The following is a 20,131-nucleotide window of genomic DNA, read 5'->3' as shown; positions in this document are numbered from 1 at the left end:
GACAGATACTGACCCACCACTCCTGGTCCTCCTCTCCGTCCACCACGATCACCTCGCCCTCGGAGAAGGTCAGCTCATCGGGGTTGTCGGCTACACAGTTGTACATGGCTTTCACTCGCTTTGGCCTCTGCTTCTGGGACACGGGAACAAGCACAGACACACACACAGGATTTCAAGGGCATTTGTGTTAATCTGTGGGATTTTACTTTTTAAATAGCAAACTAAGGCAAAGTTGACGAGAAGATGAAGTTTGTGAATCATCGCGGCACTGCATGGGATTGGACTGGCAAATACCAACAACTAGAAGCCAGCGAGGGGATTACTGTACAGACCACGCAAATGAAAGACGTGCACTCTTTTCTGGTTTTTCTAGTCAATTTCAAATCGCTTTGCAATATTAAAACGCTTAAAATGTGCTAACATGAAACAAAATGCCAGCAGTAGCCCTCTCACATGCAGAATAAGGCCAAATTATGGAGTCAGGCTGCAGAAGGGGAATTTACAAGCAAGCACTAGAATCACTGAAACAATAGGGAGGGGACTTACACAGCTCTACAAAGGCAGTAACCCATGAATTAGGAAATAAGCTGCAGATGAGTCTGTACTGCAAACTGAATGAATATGCAAAGTAAAATCTGGATGATCATTAAAGGGGACGGGGACGGGGACGGGGGGGGTAATTGAAAAAAATAAAAATCAGGGACTCACTGAGTATGCTTTCCTCGGCATGGGGGCTGGAGGCAGGGACTGACCTATGGAGTTCTGAGGGCATCCTGGCAGTTCCTTAGCTGGAATGAGAAAAGGAAATTAGATCACGGTGACAACAAAACTTTCCACATTTCCAGAGGAGAAACGGGATCTGAGCGAATACTCAAACAACTCACACGCAATGTTACTCACATGCTCTTTCTTTAGATTCTGTTCGATTTAGGGGTCCTCTGCTGAAGCTTTTATCATTTCTGGAAATAAAAAAAAGAAGGATAAAAAAAAAAAAGAAGGGAGTGATAGTCGTACCAAGATGGAGAAAAGAGCTCTTGAGGAAGCTCAAAGGGCTGTAAGACATTTATCACAACACTATGAGGCCTGTGGGAAGGAAAAAGAAAAAAAAAGGACAAAAGGACGACTGTGGAGGAAAGTTATTACTTGTCTGGCCTGATGTGGAGTTTAGCCTAGAAGCTAAAGAAGCGTCTCTATCCACTTGGAAAGAAACCCCGCAAAACAAGCAGCCAAAACAAGACACACGACCGCAGTGCACAATCTTCATGTGTATGTGTGAATGCATGAATATTTTTGTGTAGCTCAGAAAGCTCTAGTACAAATCTAAAACTTTGCTGTGCATAAATAAATGCACCTTTATGTTCTTACCCTGCGGGAGATTTAGGTGGCACTGCCCGGGACCCCAGTGGCCCCTGACCTGACTTGCTCATGGAGTCCATCTTCATCGCAGTAGGAAGACCCAGAGCTGGAACACAGCAATCCTTTGCTTTAGCTCATTTGTTCACAGTGTGAAGAAAAATGTGACTAAGGTGATGTTGTGATGAGTCAGGAAGTCTGGTTTTAAATAGATCAACTGATAAATTAAGGTCAGAAGAACCTTTGACATGTGCATGTGGAAAGAAAAGAAAACTGTGAAGGTGAGCTAAGTGCATGTGAAACATTAAACAGCTTTCTTCCAGTAAAATGTTTTATTAGACGCTGAGAAGAGCTGCGATCCAAACACATCTATAAAATGTCCACTGCGTCTTATTAAATCACTTCACTGTAGCTCTGGTCAAGACTGAGAATGAGTTTCTATGCCTTAAAGGCAGCATTTAAGCGTCCACAAAACTGGGGCCATACCTCCAGTGGAAGTGAGCCTCATTGGCGGCGGCGGAGGATGCATGTTAGGGGGGTCTGAGGACGACCTCTGTCGGCCAGTCAGGTCTAATGGACTGGGCTTCCAGGTGCTGGACGCTGAGCCTCCCGGGCCGGACAACTGGACTGGAGACGAGATGGGGAAAAAGGAGATGGGGGTTATTAAAATGAAAAAGAAGGGAGACTAAGAGAGAACAGGGCTGTTTGCCAGAACCAGCGTCCACTAATAAAGTCAAGTCGTTTCCATTTCAGTGTAATTGAGAGCGACGGTTAATGAGGGCAATGAATGCCGAGGCTGGGAGCTGTGGGGACGTGAGGGGGGGCGACACAGCTGGTTGTTCGTCCTCTGCTCTGTTGGCAGCACTACAAACAGACACTAATGGTATTATAGGCCGACTGTGGCAAGTCACTAGATTTTATTTATTGATTTTTTCACTCATATCACTTCCTTATAGGCAGGCAAAGAGGCCAGCTTCAGAAGAAGTGAGGTTATCTGTGTTATCTGGAGAATGAGATCATCTTTTTCCATTCATATAAACTGTGACAGATTTATTAAATACTTGTCGGTGTGTTTCGCTCACAGTGGTTTCTACCTACATTCGCCTTTATTTCTCCTGTCTGAGCTTACCCAGGTTCCTCGGGGGCAGAGGTGGAGCAGAGTTGGTGGTGGGCTGAGGGGGGTTTGTGTTGACTATGGTGCCGTAAGTCTCGTTGTTGACCAGGTTGGGCATGAAGAGGCGCTGCTTGTCCTTAGCTTCACGGCCGGCGGAGCAGAGGCCGGACTGTACGTGGTGGGAGTTACTGCTCGGGGTGTAACAGCTGACTGGTCGCTCGTCTCTCCGATGGGGGCTCGGCTGGAGGGGAGGCATGCATGTGAGGATGTGAGCATTACAGTTACACAATGTGAGACAGGAGCACATCATATATGATTAACCTCTTGTCGTACATGCTGCAACGAAATAGGTACCATGCACTTTACACATGCACCACAATCCTGAACTTTTTATTGACATTACATGATATAGGTGCACGTGAGCATTCATAGTGAAGTATGGCTGTCATGTGACTCCTGCACGCTCTGCGCAGGCAGCAATGTCCCAGTCATGGGACTTTGTCTTTGCCTTTTAATAAAGCTTCTCACTAATGTTTTAGCATTAGTTTGAATAATTATTTTAGTATTTAGGAGATTTCTCATTTCAACACTTCAACAAAGGCAAAAACACAACAAAAATAAAATTAAAACATGGTTATTCCCCCCAAAAAATGTAACCAGTTTCAATTATCTGATGAGTTTTCAATAATGAACTCAGGTCCAATCAAATCTAAGTGGCAACTTTCAGGGTTTGAAAAATCAAGCCAGTGCCAAAACTGCAGTTCCTCGAATGGCCACTTGAGGCAGGTTAACTCCTGCGTTAAAATGTACCATTTCTCCTCCTAGATATATATAAGGCTCCCGTGTTAAAATTCAGCCTTGAAAACAACATGTTTAGCTATCAATAATTAAACTTGTCCAAAATCCAATCACATTCAATCATTTCAGGCAGCAGGAATGACAAAGCATATTATAAAGCACAAAGGAAATAAGGAGTTTAGTGTTTAATTTAAGGAGATTGTATTTAGTGGAAACAAAATAAAATAAACCTTTTGCAGAAATTCAGAGCTCTTCAGGTTGTTTTTCACGGCAGCCTCCCTACAAAGCTGATTTGATCTCTTTCTCAAGCGTTAGTCGTTTTCATCCCTTTCATGTTTGTTTGCTTGTCTCATCACTTTTTTAAAACTCTTTTTTGTCTTGAAATCTTTAAAAAAGGAACTATTATTATTCACAAAAGCATCCCTAACCTTCTCATCCAGATCCTCGTCGCTCTCATCCAGGTCTTCGTGCTGCAGGCACCATTCATACTCGACGTGGACGTGGGCGTTGAATTTTCCTGCCAGTGCTTGGTTCAGCTGTAAACACATACGTAAAGAAACACAAATGACTGACAGCTCTTACATTTCACGATGCGACGATGTGCTTGCAGGATTAAGCCAGGTCTAAACATAGTAAGCTCACCAGCTCCTCACACTGTAGGTGTTTGAGCCTTCGAGCGATATCCAGCGGTGTCTCCCCGGCCTCATTAGCTAGAAGGCAAAACAACAGACACATATAATCACTGTTGTACTCACAAGCCACATGAACACAAACACACGGCCCATTTTCTCCCTTTCCTGTCACTGTGACAAGACAAATGTATAATTAAACCGTTTCCCACACCGAGCATCTCTCTGGTGTCTCTCTGTGCTCCGTCTCCATTCATTTGTTATCTGGCTGTTTTGTTTGATTTCAGAGCAGAGCAGAAAGATAAGTGCTGTGAGAAAACGTTACCATGGCTTGTTTTCTGGGAACCAAGTGTGAGATGAAGATAGGCCACCAGAGAAAACAAAATCCTGGACTCAAAAGTCTCACCCAAAAGCAACTTTATAAATACGAGCAGCTTTCATGTATTAAGCACACTGTTATGAAGAAATTCCATTGCAGTGGCCTCTATATAATGTGCAAAAGTCTTGAGCCACCACTCATTTCTTTATATTTTACTAGTAAATAGGTGTAGCAATGAGAACATTGCCATGCTGATTAGAAGTTTTTCCTATGGTATTGCACGGAAGGTCAAAATGAGACTTTTCTATATTCAGTTCTGACCAGATCACAAAGCATGACGCCATGTTTTACACTCACTGTGCCCCTCATGGTCTCCTCCACACAAACTGATGATGATTTTATAATTTCATTACTATATAAGATCTGTTGTCATTGATTCTTTAGTCCAGTTCTTGCATAATATGGCACACCTCAGCCTTTTCTCTCAGTTTCCCTTCCTTAAGAATGGCTTCTTGACACCACTTCAGACCTAAAATCAATTCTTTGCCAAGTCGTATGTTATATGTAGGCAGAAAAAATGGTTCATCCCTTAAGTTAGGTGCTTTTTTTTAAAGCCCAAACGATTCAGAAGTCAGTGTTAAGTGGCTTAACACACAAAAAAATAATACTCTGAAAATGATCAAGTACAAGGAGTGGATTGAAAATGATAGAAAATTGTCCTAAGAGGCCCTTTTGACAATTTTAGAAAGCTTTGGAAAGCTAGTGCTTAAACCAGTTAATATTACAACTATAAGAAAGTCTAACTCCTTGAAATCAAAATATCAAGAAATGAGGGGGAACTTCAGACTTTTGCACAGTGCAGTAATGTGCAATTTAAATTGTGCTGTGATCAAGTTTAATCTGCAAAATTGTTTTTTTTGTGCTTGTGATTCCTGATTAAAACGACCGGTGTCTCACGCTGTCAGAAAAATGTGAAGGACTAAATGTACAGGGAGAGAAATAGATGGACATGGAAACACTCAAAGCACAATTACCTCAAAACTGTAATCACAATATTTCAGTCCTTGCACTTTGTTAGCTGCTGCAGAAAAAGAACAATGGACTGTTGATGCACTGCGGCTGTGCTGTTTGTTTCTGGTGTTTTTCCTTACCAATCTCTATGGAGGCTTTCCCCCGCAGCAGCAGCTTCAGACATTCACTGTTGTCAGTCAGGCAGCAGTAGTGCAGCGCTGTGCTGCCTTTGGCTGTCTGCTTATCCAAATTTAAACTTCCAGGGAAGAGAAACAAAGAGCGGAAACACTTTAAATCCCAACACAGAGGATACAAAATCCAGCTTTCTTCTGTCCTGCCTCAGTGCTCAATAAGACCAGGGAGTAGTTTTGCCAATACAAACACTTTTTGTAAAATTGTGTTTTTAGCACGCAAACCGCAGCAAAACAAAGCTCTATTGTTGTTTTCAATGCATCATTGTTATTATTATGCAAATAGTTTCTGTCCATAGAGAAAAGAGAGTTAACAGAAAAAAAAGTGGATGTCAAGAAACCAGCAGGACTGAAAAGAAGCTTTTGGTCTTTTTATGATGGTCCGACAGACCATCTCAGCATATTGATTTCTGGTTGCCTTCAGTGCTGTGTTTACCTGTTCTGAGTGAGGAAGTCGACGATGTGAAGGGACGTTCTGTCCACCAGCCTCACCGCTAGATGAAGAGCTGTCTCCCCTTGTTCCTGAAATAAAACGATCAAGCATTTGCATGAAATCTCTGGAACGTGTGGTGGATTTCAGGTTCATGGAAGGAGATAGAGAGCAATAATAATGCCACAGATTATTATAAATAGGAGGAGAAATGGTACGCAGGAAAATGTTAACATATGTTGTGCACTGACATGCCCGTTGGCCAGAGGAATGGGTTCCATGAGGTCCACCCCCTCAGCATAGACTTGGATGAGGGAGAAGATGTCTCGGGCCTTCACTGCGTCGCACAGCGTGTGAAGCCGCGACGTTGCATCCGGACACTTCTTCTTGGCGAAACGTTTCTCCGTGTATTTGGCTGTGATGAAGTCTTTCCTCGCCTGCCTGGGGGAGAACACGAGGACACAGATGCTCCTAGCATGTCATCTTGGAATATGCCCGTGCCATCAGGGAAGAAAAAAATCCATTGATGGAAAAACTAATTTGCTGTCTTCATTTTTTAATCTTGCTGAACCTGGACCTTATCAGCTCTAGCAGCTGAAGTGACCCCAGATCATCACTCTGGCCCTTGTAGGGTGGACGCCAGGCATAAAGGGTGCATCACCATATCTTCCTCTCTTCTTACCTCAATGTACCCATCACTCTGGAACAGGCTGAATCTGGAGTAATCAGATCACACAACCTTTTTCTATTGCTCCAGAGCTGAATCTTTATGCTCCCTGGCACGCTGAAACCGATTAGTCTCACTGGCAAGTGGTTTTCTTAAGGCTATCCAGCTGCTTAGCCCCAAACCCTTGAGTCCTCTTTGCACCATGCATGTGGAAATGCTCTTATTTTCACTACCATTAACAAGAGCCATGAATTCTGCTAATGTTTAGCAATTTACGACCATCCAATCAAATGTTCAATCATTCAAGATTTTCTTCCCCAATCACACTTCTTCCCTCAAGACAACACCTCAACACTACCTTTCCAGGTTTCAATAATGCATTAAACTGTTCTTTCAGAAGTCACCTTAATTGTTCTCACTCTGAGGATCAAAAACAGCTTTTGTGATTATGATAAAAAGTTGATCAGATTTCAGATTCTTTTCTTACTTTTTTTTAAAACAGAAGAGATAATCAATAAAAACATGTCAAACTTGTTACTTAAAATGTGTTAAAGGGTCACATAAAAGGATCGCAAATCGATGTGCAGAGTGTAAACTGAGATCAGTGAGGAGATGGGAGCAGCAGAAGAGCTATGGAGGTGAGGTGAGGGGAGGGAGGAAGAATGGAGTGTGAGGGGGTGACTTACATGTCACTGGCCGGGTTGGGTTTCACCACGTTTTCAGCGCTTAAACAAGCCTCCATAATTTCATTAAAGCCTACATTCCCCACATTCTTGGCCAGCTGTGGAACACACACACACACACACAGTAATTAAAACTAGTTATGTGTCATTTTCTGAGCCACATCGATTAATTCAAAAGTCATCTGCTCCAGTCACGCCCCCACCGGGAGGCAGGAGACATCCTGAGCTCCAAGTGTGGAGCCTTACAGACTCCACAACACCCCGTCTGTCTGTGGCCAACATGACTGGCGTCTTAACACCAGGGAAAGCAATGATGGCTGGAAGCATTTAATCCCGACCGTCCCTTAGGCAGTAAATCACTACACCAAACGGTGATTAGAAAAGCCAAACAAAATCTCAGCTATTTTGAGTGTGCAGACTTCCAGGGGTCTTTTAAAGAGGAAGACGCAAAAGGCACTGTAAGGCTTCACATTTTCACCCAATCTTTATTTACTGTCCACCTGTTCTTAAAATCTCCCACTATTTTTTTCCCTTCTTGTTTCATTTTCCAAGCTTATCCTACTTAAAATATTCCAGAGAGCTCTGGATAAGAAAAAGAGGAACAAGAAGATGGGCAGTGATTTACCAAGAGCTCTGAGGTGCTGAGTACATCCAGTGTGAGGGACTGGATCCGCGAGTAGTGGACTCCCAGCTCCCTGTGTATCCCTGAGCATTCAATGCAGGTGAGGATGCCCAGGTTGGTGGATAGCCATGTCGGGTCTGTTAAGGGGTAAAAAAGGAAAAATCATTGTAAAGAAAATGGAGAAAAAGGGACATAAACAATGCATGAGTGAGGAGTGTATGTGGGTGGCGCACTAATTGGGTGAAAAGCACTGAAGCAGAAGTCATTTCAGCAGCCTGTGAGCCAACTTTGATGTGCCCTTGTGGAAATGCTCTGGAAATTTAACGGCTGCCTGAAGAGCCTTTTACTAACACACACACACACACACACACACACACACACACACACAGACACAGCCCAGTGACACAGGAAAGTGACCGAGCTGCACTGCTTACTCTGTGCATGTGTAGGTATATGTGCCTGCCGTACATACATACTATAATAAAGTACAGATCTGTGGTGGGGGTATTTCATGGGTCTGGGGGATTTCAAGAAACTAATTTCAAGGTTGTGGCAGAATATTTCCTCAGGGGAACCACTCTAAGAGTTTTCAATACAAGGAATTTATACCACTGGTGTGCATGAATTACACTACCCGCTCCCCGTAAGTACTGTATACTACATTAAATTACAGCAAACACTTTGCCAAAGCATTGTGCACATGTCTGATCTGCCTCCAGGCAGGCTTCTAAGTGTCCGCTGCCTTTAGGAATCGAGGATACAAGCGGAAGGATGTTAAAGTCAATGTTGCTTTTTCCAGAAAATCTGATCGTGACTGCAGAACTGTGGAGATTTCTGATTTGATCCAGTCCCCTGTGTCAGGAGATTTAAATAATTAATGAAGTTATCGGCTGCTGTGCTGTGTAAAATGCACTCGGTGCGGCTCTATTTGGAACAATACTCTTAGGGTCCACTGTATATGCATTTACTAAGCTCCCAGCTGTAAGCAAGACAGAAAAAACACCTGAAATTATATAAGAGTAATATTTCAAGCTAAATATAAAGACTTAAAATCTTTCATCCGAATGACGTTTAAGGAATTAAAGAAATCGGAAGATCCTCATGACTGGAGACGCACCAACTATGTGCGCACGCCAGCCAGCTAAAATTTGAGATCGTTATGGTTTCTGAATTACTACAATTTGAGGTCTACACAACAGCAGTTACGCAATCGTGTCTTTCCCATAAATCATCTCTTAGTACACAAACACATAAACAAGTTCTTCAGGGAAAAGGGAGCTGATACTGGAGGAAAATCCCAGGAAATCCTGAGATCTCAACGCCTGTCATTCAACCCAATCTGGTCCATTTATGAAAGTAAATGAGCTGGCATCACTATGCTTTCAATTATAAAAACAAAACAAAACAAAACAAAACATGAAAAGCATGAAAACCTTGTATTTAAATGGAAAAAAGGCATACTTAGTCGTTTCTGGTCTTAAAAAGCTGCTTGTATAAGTTTAGCATAATCTAAATTGTGGGATATCACATAATGATCATGTAAGATTCAAAACACCTTGCAGAAGTGTTAGTTTTCCATTTGTTTAGGCTTAAATTGAACTTTATTAAGGCATCTGAGGGTTTCCCCCATCCAACTGTGCCACTCACTTGGGGCTCCGCAGTCACAGCAAACATCATTTCCTATCATCCGCTTGACTTCCCCCAGTATCGCCTTAGTCAGCTCCTGCACGATGTTGTTCTCGCCGACATGATGGTCCCCTTTAAAAGCCTGATTTAACGCCTCCTCCTTACTGTTCTGTAGCACCGAGATCCAGCTGCAGGAGGGACAGAGTAAAGGAGCACGGGAGACATGAGTCAGGCAGATGAAAAGAGGAAAAATGACAAAAGGAGAAGCATGGGGAGGAGAAGGGGGGAAAGTGGGTAAAAACAGGCGCAGCTAAGGCAGACAGGGGGGGTTCAGACTGGAGTAAAAGGGCAGTTAATGGGCATGAGGTGGGAGGTAAAGTGACTGAGTGTGTGTCAGGGAGGAAGTGTGTGGAAAGTATTGGAGGTGATAAACAGGCGCACCCACACACAAGAGGAAGGAAGGGAAAAGCACTTACATCTGACAGTCCTGGTCGTCCTCGGCCTGAAAGTGATACGTTCTGTCATCTAAAAACAAAAAAAAGGAAACAAATGATGGAATAGAAAAGATGAGCGGGAGAAAAAAACTGAAGAAGAAGAAGAAGATCAGTCAAAGAGCTGCAGATATGCAGTAAAAAGCTTTGAGTGATTCTCTCCAGAGGGCATTAAAGTGCTCAAGTGAAAGGTCAGACTGAGGGCGCGCTGCAAAACAAAAACATAAAGTACGAGTGTTTCCATCTTCACATGGGAGTTTTTTTATACAACTAAATAAAAGGAAACTTAAACTGTGTTATATCCCTAAAGCCGAAGTTTAGTCTCTTCATCTTAAATTCATTTAAATAACCACAAACTGCCATGTTTGTCACATGATCATCACACAGATTGTCCCTCTCTCCATCCTCCTTTCCTGCCATCTCTTTATGACCAGATGTGTTAATATTGTCTCTTAATCATCTCTGTTTTCTGCTGCACGGGAAATAATTGAAATCTGCTCAGCTACACAACAAATCTCGGCCAGCTGCTGCTCGAAGCCAATTAAACAGAGGCATTTGGTTACAACAACACACCGGAGAATGGGGAGAGAAACATGGAAAAGAGTTGGGAATAGGCAAAAAGATAACATAGGCGGCAGAAAGCAAAGAGAAGAGGCTGAACGTACGTGATATGAGGTCAAAACTCCGCTTCTCTTCAGGATTGTGTTTCACCTGGCAGGTGAGCAGGTTGAGTTTAGCTGGTGGCCGGTTAGCCTACGAAAAACGGAGGGAGGGAAAGAAAGGAAAGGGGGAGAAGGAGAAAAATGAGAGAACAAGTGAGCAGGAGTGTTGGTTTAAGTGTATCTGACTGTTGCTGGAGCCAAACAGAACATCTGATAAGCAGTTCTGTGAGAGATGAAGCGTGTCAGTGAGAGGGGTTGACCGAATCTTTAATGGGAATGAGCCGAGTGAACTGAGACTCCGAGGAGCGTTAACTTGCAGACTTTGCCCTTTGATCTGTGGAAAATGTAAATGTGCAGTTCAGTTTTTGCCTATTTGTCACTCTTACATATTTCAGATCATCAAAGCATTAGCCAAAGATCAGCCGGCTGAATATAAAATGAATTAAATGATAATTTAATTCAATTAAGGGGGGAAAAAGTTATCCAAACTCACCTCCCCCTGTGTGAAACAGTCATTGTCCTCTAGACCTAATAACCTCAATCAGAGATGGACTATTCAAAAAAAAAAAAAAAAAATCATAATATAACAAGGGGGCAATCACCTTTTTCCATAGACTCAGGTAGGTTTGGATAGATTTCCCCTTAAATAAATAAAAATGATCATTTAAAAACTTAAAAAACAACAACACTGAACACACTGAAGTGTGTTAAAAGTAGGGATGGGTATCGTTTAGGTTTTATCCGATACCGGTGCCAAGCCGGTACTTTTGAAACGGTGCCGGTGCTTAAACGGTGCTCAAACCGGTGCTTAAAGAATGGAAAACACAAAATTGGTCCAAAAACCTCTCATGTTTAGCTGTTTTTTTGTAAAAAGATAACAATGTTAGCCTTTTCTGCAGCTATAGGGCATATATGGTATCACTCTTGGCTGGAAGCAGTGCTTAAACAATGGAAAAAACACAAACTTTGTCCAAAAACCTCTCATGTTTAACTGTTTTCCACTTTTTCTTTGGTCATTTTAGCCTTTTTGGCCAGGGTGAAGGGAGTATCTGCCATCAAACAAGAAGACAGCCGCATGTAACTACGACGGTGTTTGCTAGTTCACCTTACTGCATTAATGTAATAACGTGGTTAGCCTACTCAACGTAAATTACACACGAACAACATTAAGCTACTCACGCAGAGAAGAACAGCTGCTGCTGCCATCATCCTCATCATTTCTGCTACACTGGCAGGGCTAGGGGCCAGGACTCTCCTCTTCGGGTTCATGTTGCTAACTCCGGTTCCGATAACAGGCACCACACCCGCAGTAGATGCGCTCGGTGTGAGGTCTCGCAGCAAGCTATCAAATACAGCGCATTTCTTGGCTTTTAAAAAAACTCTATGCGTCGCCAGGTGTTTCATCGGATTTGAGGTGTTACTTCCTTTGACAGTATCACAGTATCAGCTTAAAGCACTTGTTGCAGGCTGCTGAGTTTGCATATTTTGCTGTGAAGTACAGCCAGACTTTTGACCGCTTCGCCTTGGGCATTTTTAATCTGTAGCTCTGCTCTAAAAGAAAGTACGTACCTGGACCCGCCTACTATCCTCGGAAATGTAAAATGATTGGCTAGAATCTAAAGTGTATCACAGCTCAGGAAAAAAAAAGCACCGAAATAAAGCACCGAAATGTGCGCTGCTTTTCGGTCTGGTTACTACCGTTTATGTCAGAACCGGTGCCATCATGGCACCGGACACCGGTACCCATCCCTAGTTAAAAGTGTGTAAAAAAATGCTAAAAATTCACTTTTGTGCTTTTTCACTGCAATGTATATGAAGACAAGCAGCAATGATGAGGCTTGCAGCCAAACGAAAAGGTTTATGTGTGTTTTCAGAAGAAAAGATGTCGTCTTGTGTTTCTTTCCACTGTTTGCTTACTGTGCCGTGTGAGATGGTGAGGAATCCGTTCTTCGCTGTACACTTCCTCTTCTGCCACACTTTCCTCAACCTGCGACGCAGAGACGGCAGCGATTAGTATGTCGCGCATACACCCGTGCAGTGAATCGGTAAAGCCTATGAAATATTTATCATTATCACATTACCACTAGCATTCACATGCATTAGTTATGACGCACAGGGTGAGCATGTCTACAATAAAACAACAAAAAGAATTAAAAGCCAAAATGATCTGAATAAATTTTGACAAATTAATGTCATCTAGCAGGATCTCCAAAGTAAACATTGACTACTTGTTATGGACATTTTCAGCATTTTGCAAATTCTATGAGGAAAAAAAAATGTATTCGAGATGATCTGCAGACTGCTCGTTTCAAACAAAGCAAACCACACATCTTTTATTTTGCAAGCTCTTTTACTGCACGTGTGCCATCGCTCCACCAAGCTGCTGCATGAAACTGTGCTGGTAATTTTTGCACAATCTTGCTGACAAACACTCATTAGTAACCCACCAACACGAGAGAGACAGAGGTGGAGGAATAATGAGGCCTCTAAACGCCACAGCCTTCTCTGCGTTCTTCACTGAAAAAATAGTTTGTTGTGTAGTGACTCATCTGATCTTTTGAACGCCCTTTTCTAAACATACCCATCACTTTTCTTGTGAAGGTACCCGCTGCGCTCCGTGCCGTGCTCCTTGTTGCCCTGCGGCTGGTGCAGGCTGTAGGTGGTGCTCTGACGCACCTGTGAATCCTGAGGAAAAAACAGCAAAAACACAGGCGACAAAGCAGAGCTGTCATTTCAGCAAATGAGGTGCGGAAGGCAGGAGCTACACACTGAATTAGCAAAAAAACAGTATGAAGTCGAGGGGGAGCTGCACAAGCGCAAAATTGCTCTGGATTACACTGCGCTTCTGGGTCTCCTGCTCCGCCGAGGATTTTAAAGCAAATATCAATTATGTTAAGATTGCTCCTCTCAGCCTGAGTGATTTTGTGCAAATAAAGGGAAGGGAGAAAATAAGAGCTTGTACACCTTTGAAGTCAGAGTCTGCAGCAGCAGCTGGCCAAATTGTGTCATTAGCATTTTAATCTCATTAGCAATTCTTGCTGTTTTAACACATGCAGCCTGAATAGGCTTCATTTAAATACATCAGCTACCATGAAAGAGGACCCAGACTTTTTTTTTTTTTTTGCATATTCCTTTTTTGTGGAAACACTACAGGAAACAGAGAGGACGACTTCTGAGTGGTGGAGCGGCTTGATGTGTGCCGATATCAGCAGACACACAAAAAAAGATATGGCAGCCCCACCTCAAACTTTTCTCACTGAACGACACTGAGCTACTACATCGAAAACATCGAGCACTGGAAGCAACGACATCACCACAGGGAACACGAGATGCTATAGCTTTTCTTTTTTTTCACAAATCCACTTACTCTTCTGGACTTGTTTCACAAAAGGCGGCGGCAGCAGAGGAGAAAAGAAAACAATCTTCAGATTAGACCTGAAGCTGCTGCGCTTTGCAGCATATTTAACAGTTCACTGAGCATCTAGCTGATGAGGACTCTACCTCAGTTCATTTGGGTAGAGAAGTAAACGACTAATAGCACATGCAAGAAGACAGATGTAAGAAAAGTAAAAAAGATGTGCTTCTTTTCAATTATAGTTTAGATCCCAACCCAGAGGGATAGATTAGTAATCGAGTTGTATATACATTAGTGTGTGCGTGAGTCCCAAGTTAATGTCATCACTGAGAGAAGCTGAAGTTTAATAAGCAGATTTGAGCTTGTCCGGTACATCATAAAGCATTTGATCGTTTTGTTTCTGTTGTGGGTGTTACCTCCTTCTGCTCCACCTGTAACGCCGACTTGAGGACGTCTCGTAACTGAGCCAGCTGCTTCCTCTCCTCGTCCTGCACCTGCTTTATCTGTACAGACACAAGTCATGTCCAAGTCATGAAGGAAAGTTTAAGAGTGGAAAAAACAGGCTGGATTGAAACGGCTCTGACCGTGTGCAGATCTGTGGCCAGCTTCTCTATGGAAGGTTTGAGGTTGTCCACAGCTTTTAGACCGTCCTGAAAGAAACTGAATGACGAAGCAGACAAATTTATCCCAGTGTGACAAAACAGATACAGTATACGTGAGTAACTGTTTTTTTACAGTGACAGTGGATCGGGGCACTGGATTTCCCTACATCCTAAAAATATTGTTGATATAATACATTAAAAATAACATCAACTGTGTATGCATACCTCAAACTAAATCTTTACTATTAGACAGTAAAAATATGCATTTCATATATAATCAATTTAACCACGTGATCAGGGGTGTCAAACATAGGGCTTAGGGGCCAGAATGGGCCTGGTAAAGACTCCTATTCGGCCCGCTAGATGGCTTTTGAGAATGTAAAGGAGTGCACAGATCTTGAACGTTTAACCACATTTTCCTAGGTTTTACAGCTCATTATTTAGATAAAAGGAGCCTCATCAACTAGATAAACAATTAAATAACAGACACTTTTTTTCACCATTTGCTACATAAATGCACGTGTTTTGTTTTTTTTAACAGTGAATTTACAGAAAGGAAAAAAGTTTTCTATATAATAACATAATCTTTTTATGTTATAATTACAAGACTGTCTGGATGATGATGAACTACCAGAAGTTTTCTGTAGACGTACGTGGCCTACGATGTAAAATAAATTTGATGTATATAATATGCACGTCTTACTTGCACTGTGCGTGGAAATACTTGATGAGGTTCTGCAGCAGATCCACCCCCTTCTTGATCTTGATCTCATTGACTTTGAGGAGATACTGTAAACAGATTGAATCCAGATCCAGGAAGAGGGGTCAGTCCAGGTTCACACAGATGGAAAAGCAACTCTGAAGTCTGAGACTTCAAATACTCATGGACCATCTCAAATGTATACATCCCTTTCATCTCAAACCCAGACACTTCAAAAGGGCAAAAACTTAATTTTTCAAGCAAGGCTTCATTAAAATGAAACATCAAAAAAGGCATTCAGCACATAAACATACTTGCATGTAATGTGATTTTTGTATTCCAACAGGCTGCGCAGTATTCAGTTTTTACCGTTACTTTGACAGAAACTGCCCTGTTTTCTCAACCCACCTCTACCTGTTATTTACTTGATAAACACTATCCTGAGTACAGGATTTCATACAATTTTAATGTTTCATTAATTCATGTTATATATATTTAAAACACTGGTAATCAAATGAAACCCGTCTCTTGATAATCGCTCCAACTAACCTCACACATCTGCAGCTGGAAGAATCTTCTCTCTTTCTCCATCTCTTCAGCAATTTCTGCCCCGCTGATTTCTGTCCTAATCATCCCATGCTGTCTCGCATGCTCCTTCTTTTCCTTTTCTATCTTGGTGCTGGCAAGAGTGACAGCATGGCAGAGGGTGTCAAAGAGCAATCAATAGATCCATAACAGCACCAAAAGCATACAGAAGGCATAATGTGAAAAATCAGCCCTAAAGTTGTCAGGCAGTTCATGGTTGAGCTACATATAAGATGAGAAAAACCCAGCTTTGTAAAAGTGTCAAGGCAGTAGATGGGCTTACATGAAGAAGCAGAAATTCTTTATTAAACTTAATTTTTGCAATGTTTAGAAACCATAGAGTGTTGATTACTCTATGGTTTCGAGTGAAAAAAGTTGTCTCATGACCTGAAAATATCGAGGCGAGCAATTGAAGAAGCTTCTGATAAGAGCACAGGATTGACATAACCTGGTATTAAATATGTTACTGGGTTACCTAAGCAACCGGAGCCTGAAACGTCTCCTAGAAACCATCCGTTAGCGACAAAGTGATGCTGCGGGAACGCAGATTTAGTCAAGTGCCTAAAGTTTTTGCGTAGTAAAGTATTGAGCAACACCGAGGGGCGTTGGCACAGGAAGTGATTTCCTATGTCAGTGATCCAGCCCGCTGGAGGACATTCCAAGCTCCAGTTGCCTAGGTAGCCCTCTGTGAATCAACTGTATCCTTTGCTTTCATTGATGGCCGCTTCAGTCACTGGCCTCAGAGTTGAGAGATGTTCAAAAAGGCATCCATACAGGGAACGATTAACTCGCAACGCTTTGCTCTGAAGCTCAAGGGACAAGCGACGGGTGTAAAAAGGCTCGGGAATGAAGAGCAGACCGGTCCTGAGATAAACCTCTCTCAACTCCAAAGCAAGTGATTGAAGTGTCAACCAATGAGAACAAAGAATACAGCTGATGTTTGATATTCCAGGCTCTAGCTGCCTCGATGACATTATAATTTCCGCAACTCTGTCACATGTCGCCTTGAAAGTGAGAAAAGTTTAACTCGGGGGAATGCCCACCTTGTTTTTTGCTTTTTTACCCGTCATCATTGAATCTCTCCGACTTTCTCCGAATTTGTGATCAGCGAACTGCTTCCTTTGCAGACACCCCATTAGAAAAAAAACACAAACTGATCCACCAGCTATGTCAGACAATCATGATGAATTAGAAAGTAATTCTTGCAAAGCTGACTTCATTCATTCCTGAGTAATTCGAGCTGGTGTCTCATTTCACCTTTTTTTTAAATCACCTTGTACTGCCAGATGTATCGTGTCCTGAAGCAAACACACAAAATGCGTAGGTGTGTCTGCACAGGAGGAACGCACGGCTCATTGCACCGATTTCACTGAGATGATAAAAAAACAAATAAATAAATAATCCAAGCTGCTTGAACAGAAGTGCCAAGAGTCAAACTGCACTAAGCTCATCAGCGCTTTTTTGGAAGGTTTCCATAATTAGCTGAGAGCTTGTTTGGGAAATCAAACACTTGTAGTTTCTCGCTGATGACGACAATTGAGATCAGTACATAAAGCAGAAGGAATTAGAGAGCAGATGTCGACCAGGGAGAGGGGTTCGACTCAGCGATTCGATTCCACTCAGACTTTTTGCAGGATACTTTTGTGCACGTTTTTTTTTTTTTTTTTAGTGTTTGATTACGTTAAAGATGATTAAGGTTAGCCATGGGTTTAGTGTACTAAAAAGGTCAGGAGTAGGACCTAAGAGACTACAAGCCAATGAGATGAGTGATTAGATTTAGATTTGTTTATACATGCTGCCTGACAGCCAGCGCTCAGAGCCAGTTTTTCCCATAAATTCTCCATCTTCCACAGGCAATCAGGACAACACAGAGGGGGGGGGTGGGGGCAACCTTTCATGCAACAGGTCATTCTTTTGGATGTGCCGCATTTTCTCACAGCATATCACAGCATATTTTTTAAATAGTTATGCAGAAATGTGACTGAAAGCTGCGTAAGAGTCCAGCCTGTTTCATGTGCGTTAAAGTAACATTCACTACCAGAACACAAAAAGTTGATTGTGTTCATGAACACAATCAACTTTTTGGGATTTCCTTACCTGGATGGATTGAGCATGCATCGAGACATTTTAGCTCACTACCTGATGTTTAACTCACTTATTAACCTTAAACTTAATATTCAAAACTTAAAATTAAGAATCTTAGCAAAAGTAAAAAAGAAACTTTAAAATGTTGGAAAGCTTTCCTTTTAAAGTCCATTAATTATTTAATTAAGTATTTACCTGGGAGGTATATGGGTGATTACTGTACATTGGTTGGTAATTATCAAACAAATGAAAACAATAATTTTACTCAAAAAGTGTTACTTTCCAAAGCGAACAAAACTACTCCAATAAAATATTTTTTCTTACCTGTGACATTATTAGCTGTTTGTATTTAGTTGTACAGTCACATTTGTCTAGGTTTCATTGGAGGTACACTCACTGGATACTGTGTTTAGGTACACCTGGGTAGTATCAGGTTGGACCCCCTCTTGCTTTCAGAAGTGCCTTAAATCTTGAGGTATCAGGTCTATTGGTGCACTACTGGACTGAGATCTGGAGGCCGTTTGAGTGCAGTGAACTCATCGTCATGGTCTGAGCTTTGTGACACGCCACATTAATCTGCTGGAAGCAGCCATCATTGAAAGTGAGGCAATGTTTTGGTGGGAACATGAGAATTGCAACATCAGTTTCCTGTTCTTAGCTGACAGGAGTGGTTATGGAGTGAGAGGTTTGACGTGCTGAGCATTCAGAGATGCTCTTCTGCATACTTAGGCAGCAACAAGTGGCTGTTTGTTTACCAGCTCGAAACACTGTAGCCATGTCTGACATCAACGAGACATTTTCACAGAACAGCCGCTCATGAGATATTTTCTCTCAGAGACCATCTGGCTCTTAGGTCACCTTCCTCCATTCTGAAGCTTGGGTTGAACTTCAGCAAGTCACCTTAACTGTGTCAACATGCCTAAATGTACCGAGCTGCTGCAATGTGGCATCTGGCATCAATTCAGCTGTTAATTAGATATTTGTATTAATGAGCAGCTGAACAGGTGTATCTAGCAAAGTGGCCAGTGAGTGTATATCCATGGGTACAGTGTTAAAACCTTAGACACAGTTAGCACACCACACACAAACAGCCTCACACTCACAGACATTAGTCCCAAAAGCTTTTTGGTTTTTGTCCTAAACTTTCTGTTTAGCTTCGCTGAAGGTGCCAAACCTGATTTCATTAGGTTTACACTGCCGGCTTTTGTCAGCACATGAATCTTCAGCCCCAACAAAAACAGAGACACATGTTAGCCAAGCTGTTTGGCTGCTAGCCAAGCTGACAGTTGTTCAAATGACGACGGGGCTGAGAGTCCATTCATTTTCACTACTGTTGGTTCAGGAAGCAAGGCACCCACAAGACAAAGGACTTGGAGGTTTTCTACATTTAAACAAAATATAAATGAATCACTTGTGAAAAGGAAGGCAAAACACTTCCTGAATAAACAGCTTTCAATGTGGGATGAACCCCTAACAAGGAATTCAAAATCAGGCATTGGGTGCAAAGAGCTCGCAAACCAAATTAGGAAACCAGAAATCAATGCCATGTTGACCAAATACTGTAATTGCTCTTTGACTGAGCCTATGAAATGGAGACAGTGGATAGATTAGATGATCACTGATATGTTTGGATGCTTTTCATATCAGGCAGAAAACTCTATTGATGGCCTCCATTAGCCATCAATAGAGTTGAACAAAATAGAACAAGTTAGGACGGTCGGGAATGGTCACATGGCATCTAGATGAACCCTTAATGTCAGCACACGGTCTGCACTGCTTGATCAAAACGGTTTGGAGAGAAGACACATTACCCTTTCAGTAAAGAATGTCCTTTGCTGCTTGTAAAATATATGAAAGTGCTATAAAAACTCCAGAGTTCTTTGCATACACAATCACAAAGGAGTGTCGGTGAAAATGGAGTCTCAGTGTGGAAGTGGAAAAGGTGACATAATTCACATTATAAGGAATTGCCTGAGTTGTTAATCAAGGGAAGAGGCATTAGAAGGGAAACATGGAGGACAGACACAAGACACTTACTAAACATTTGATTTTAAACATACTGCCCAAAATCATTCAAACAAAACTAACTTGAAGTGTTAAACTACTGATAACTACATGAGCACAAGTCATGGACTAACAACAGTGCAAACATCAAATATGGTAGAAAACACACAAAGAACTGCTGATTAGATGCGCTTAGTTTCTTAC

The 20,131-nt window shown here is 42.1% G+C and overlaps 1 protein-coding gene across 5 annotated transcripts in view; it reads right to left on the bottom strand.

Annotated features, from left to right (window-relative positions):
* asap2a (ArfGAP with SH3 domain, ankyrin repeat and PH domain 2a) overlaps positions 1-20,131 on the bottom strand; it is a 60,061-nt gene that overhangs the window by 3,779 nt on the left and 36,151 nt on the right. The window contains exons 6-29 of one of the 5 annotated variants that reach the window (XM_085144283.1): positions 19,735-19,758; positions 15,803-15,932; positions 15,257-15,342; positions 14,536-14,611; positions 14,368-14,454; positions 13,964-13,972; positions 13,178-13,281; positions 12,514-12,583; positions 10,600-10,687; positions 9,920-9,968; positions 9,465-9,631; positions 7,821-7,954; positions 7,199-7,293; positions 6,097-6,286; positions 5,852-5,937; positions 5,365-5,480; positions 3,908-3,975; positions 3,694-3,801; positions 2,483-2,708; positions 1,840-1,980; positions 1,366-1,462; positions 901-959; positions 709-788; positions 14-133 (exon numbers count right to left, since the gene is read on the bottom strand). In XM_085144283.1, coding sequence (XP_085000409.1) covers positions 14-133; positions 709-788; positions 901-959; positions 1,366-1,462; positions 1,840-1,980; positions 2,483-2,708; positions 3,694-3,801; positions 3,908-3,975; positions 5,365-5,480; positions 5,852-5,937; positions 6,097-6,286; positions 7,199-7,293; positions 7,821-7,954; positions 9,465-9,631; positions 9,920-9,968; positions 10,600-10,687; positions 12,514-12,583; positions 13,178-13,281; positions 13,964-13,972; positions 14,368-14,454; positions 14,536-14,611; positions 15,257-15,342; positions 15,803-15,932; positions 19,735-19,758 — 2,410 coding nt within the window. Of the gene's footprint in view, positions 1-13; positions 134-708; positions 789-900; positions 960-1,365; positions 1,463-1,839; positions 1,981-2,482; positions 2,709-3,693; positions 3,802-3,907; positions 3,976-5,364; positions 5,481-5,851; positions 5,938-6,096; positions 6,287-7,198; positions 7,294-7,820; positions 7,955-9,464; positions 9,632-9,919; positions 9,969-10,599; positions 10,688-12,513; positions 12,584-13,177; positions 13,282-13,963; positions 13,973-14,367; positions 14,455-14,535; positions 14,612-15,256; positions 15,343-15,802; positions 18,648-18,691; positions 20,126-20,131 lie in introns of those variants that run through there. The other 4 variants (XM_085144288.1, XM_085144284.1, XM_085144286.1 and 1 more) reach the window with 4 other exon arrangements.

Source organism: Neolamprologus multifasciatus, chromosome 19 (assembly GCF_963576455.1).
Source record: "Neolamprologus multifasciatus chromosome 19, fNeoMul1.2, whole genome shotgun sequence".
Classification (NCBI taxonomy): Eukaryota; Metazoa; Chordata; class Actinopteri; order Cichliformes; family Cichlidae; genus Neolamprologus; species Neolamprologus multifasciatus.
Note: the sequence above shows the minus strand (reverse complement) of the source record. Positions and strands in the feature narration are given on the sequence as shown.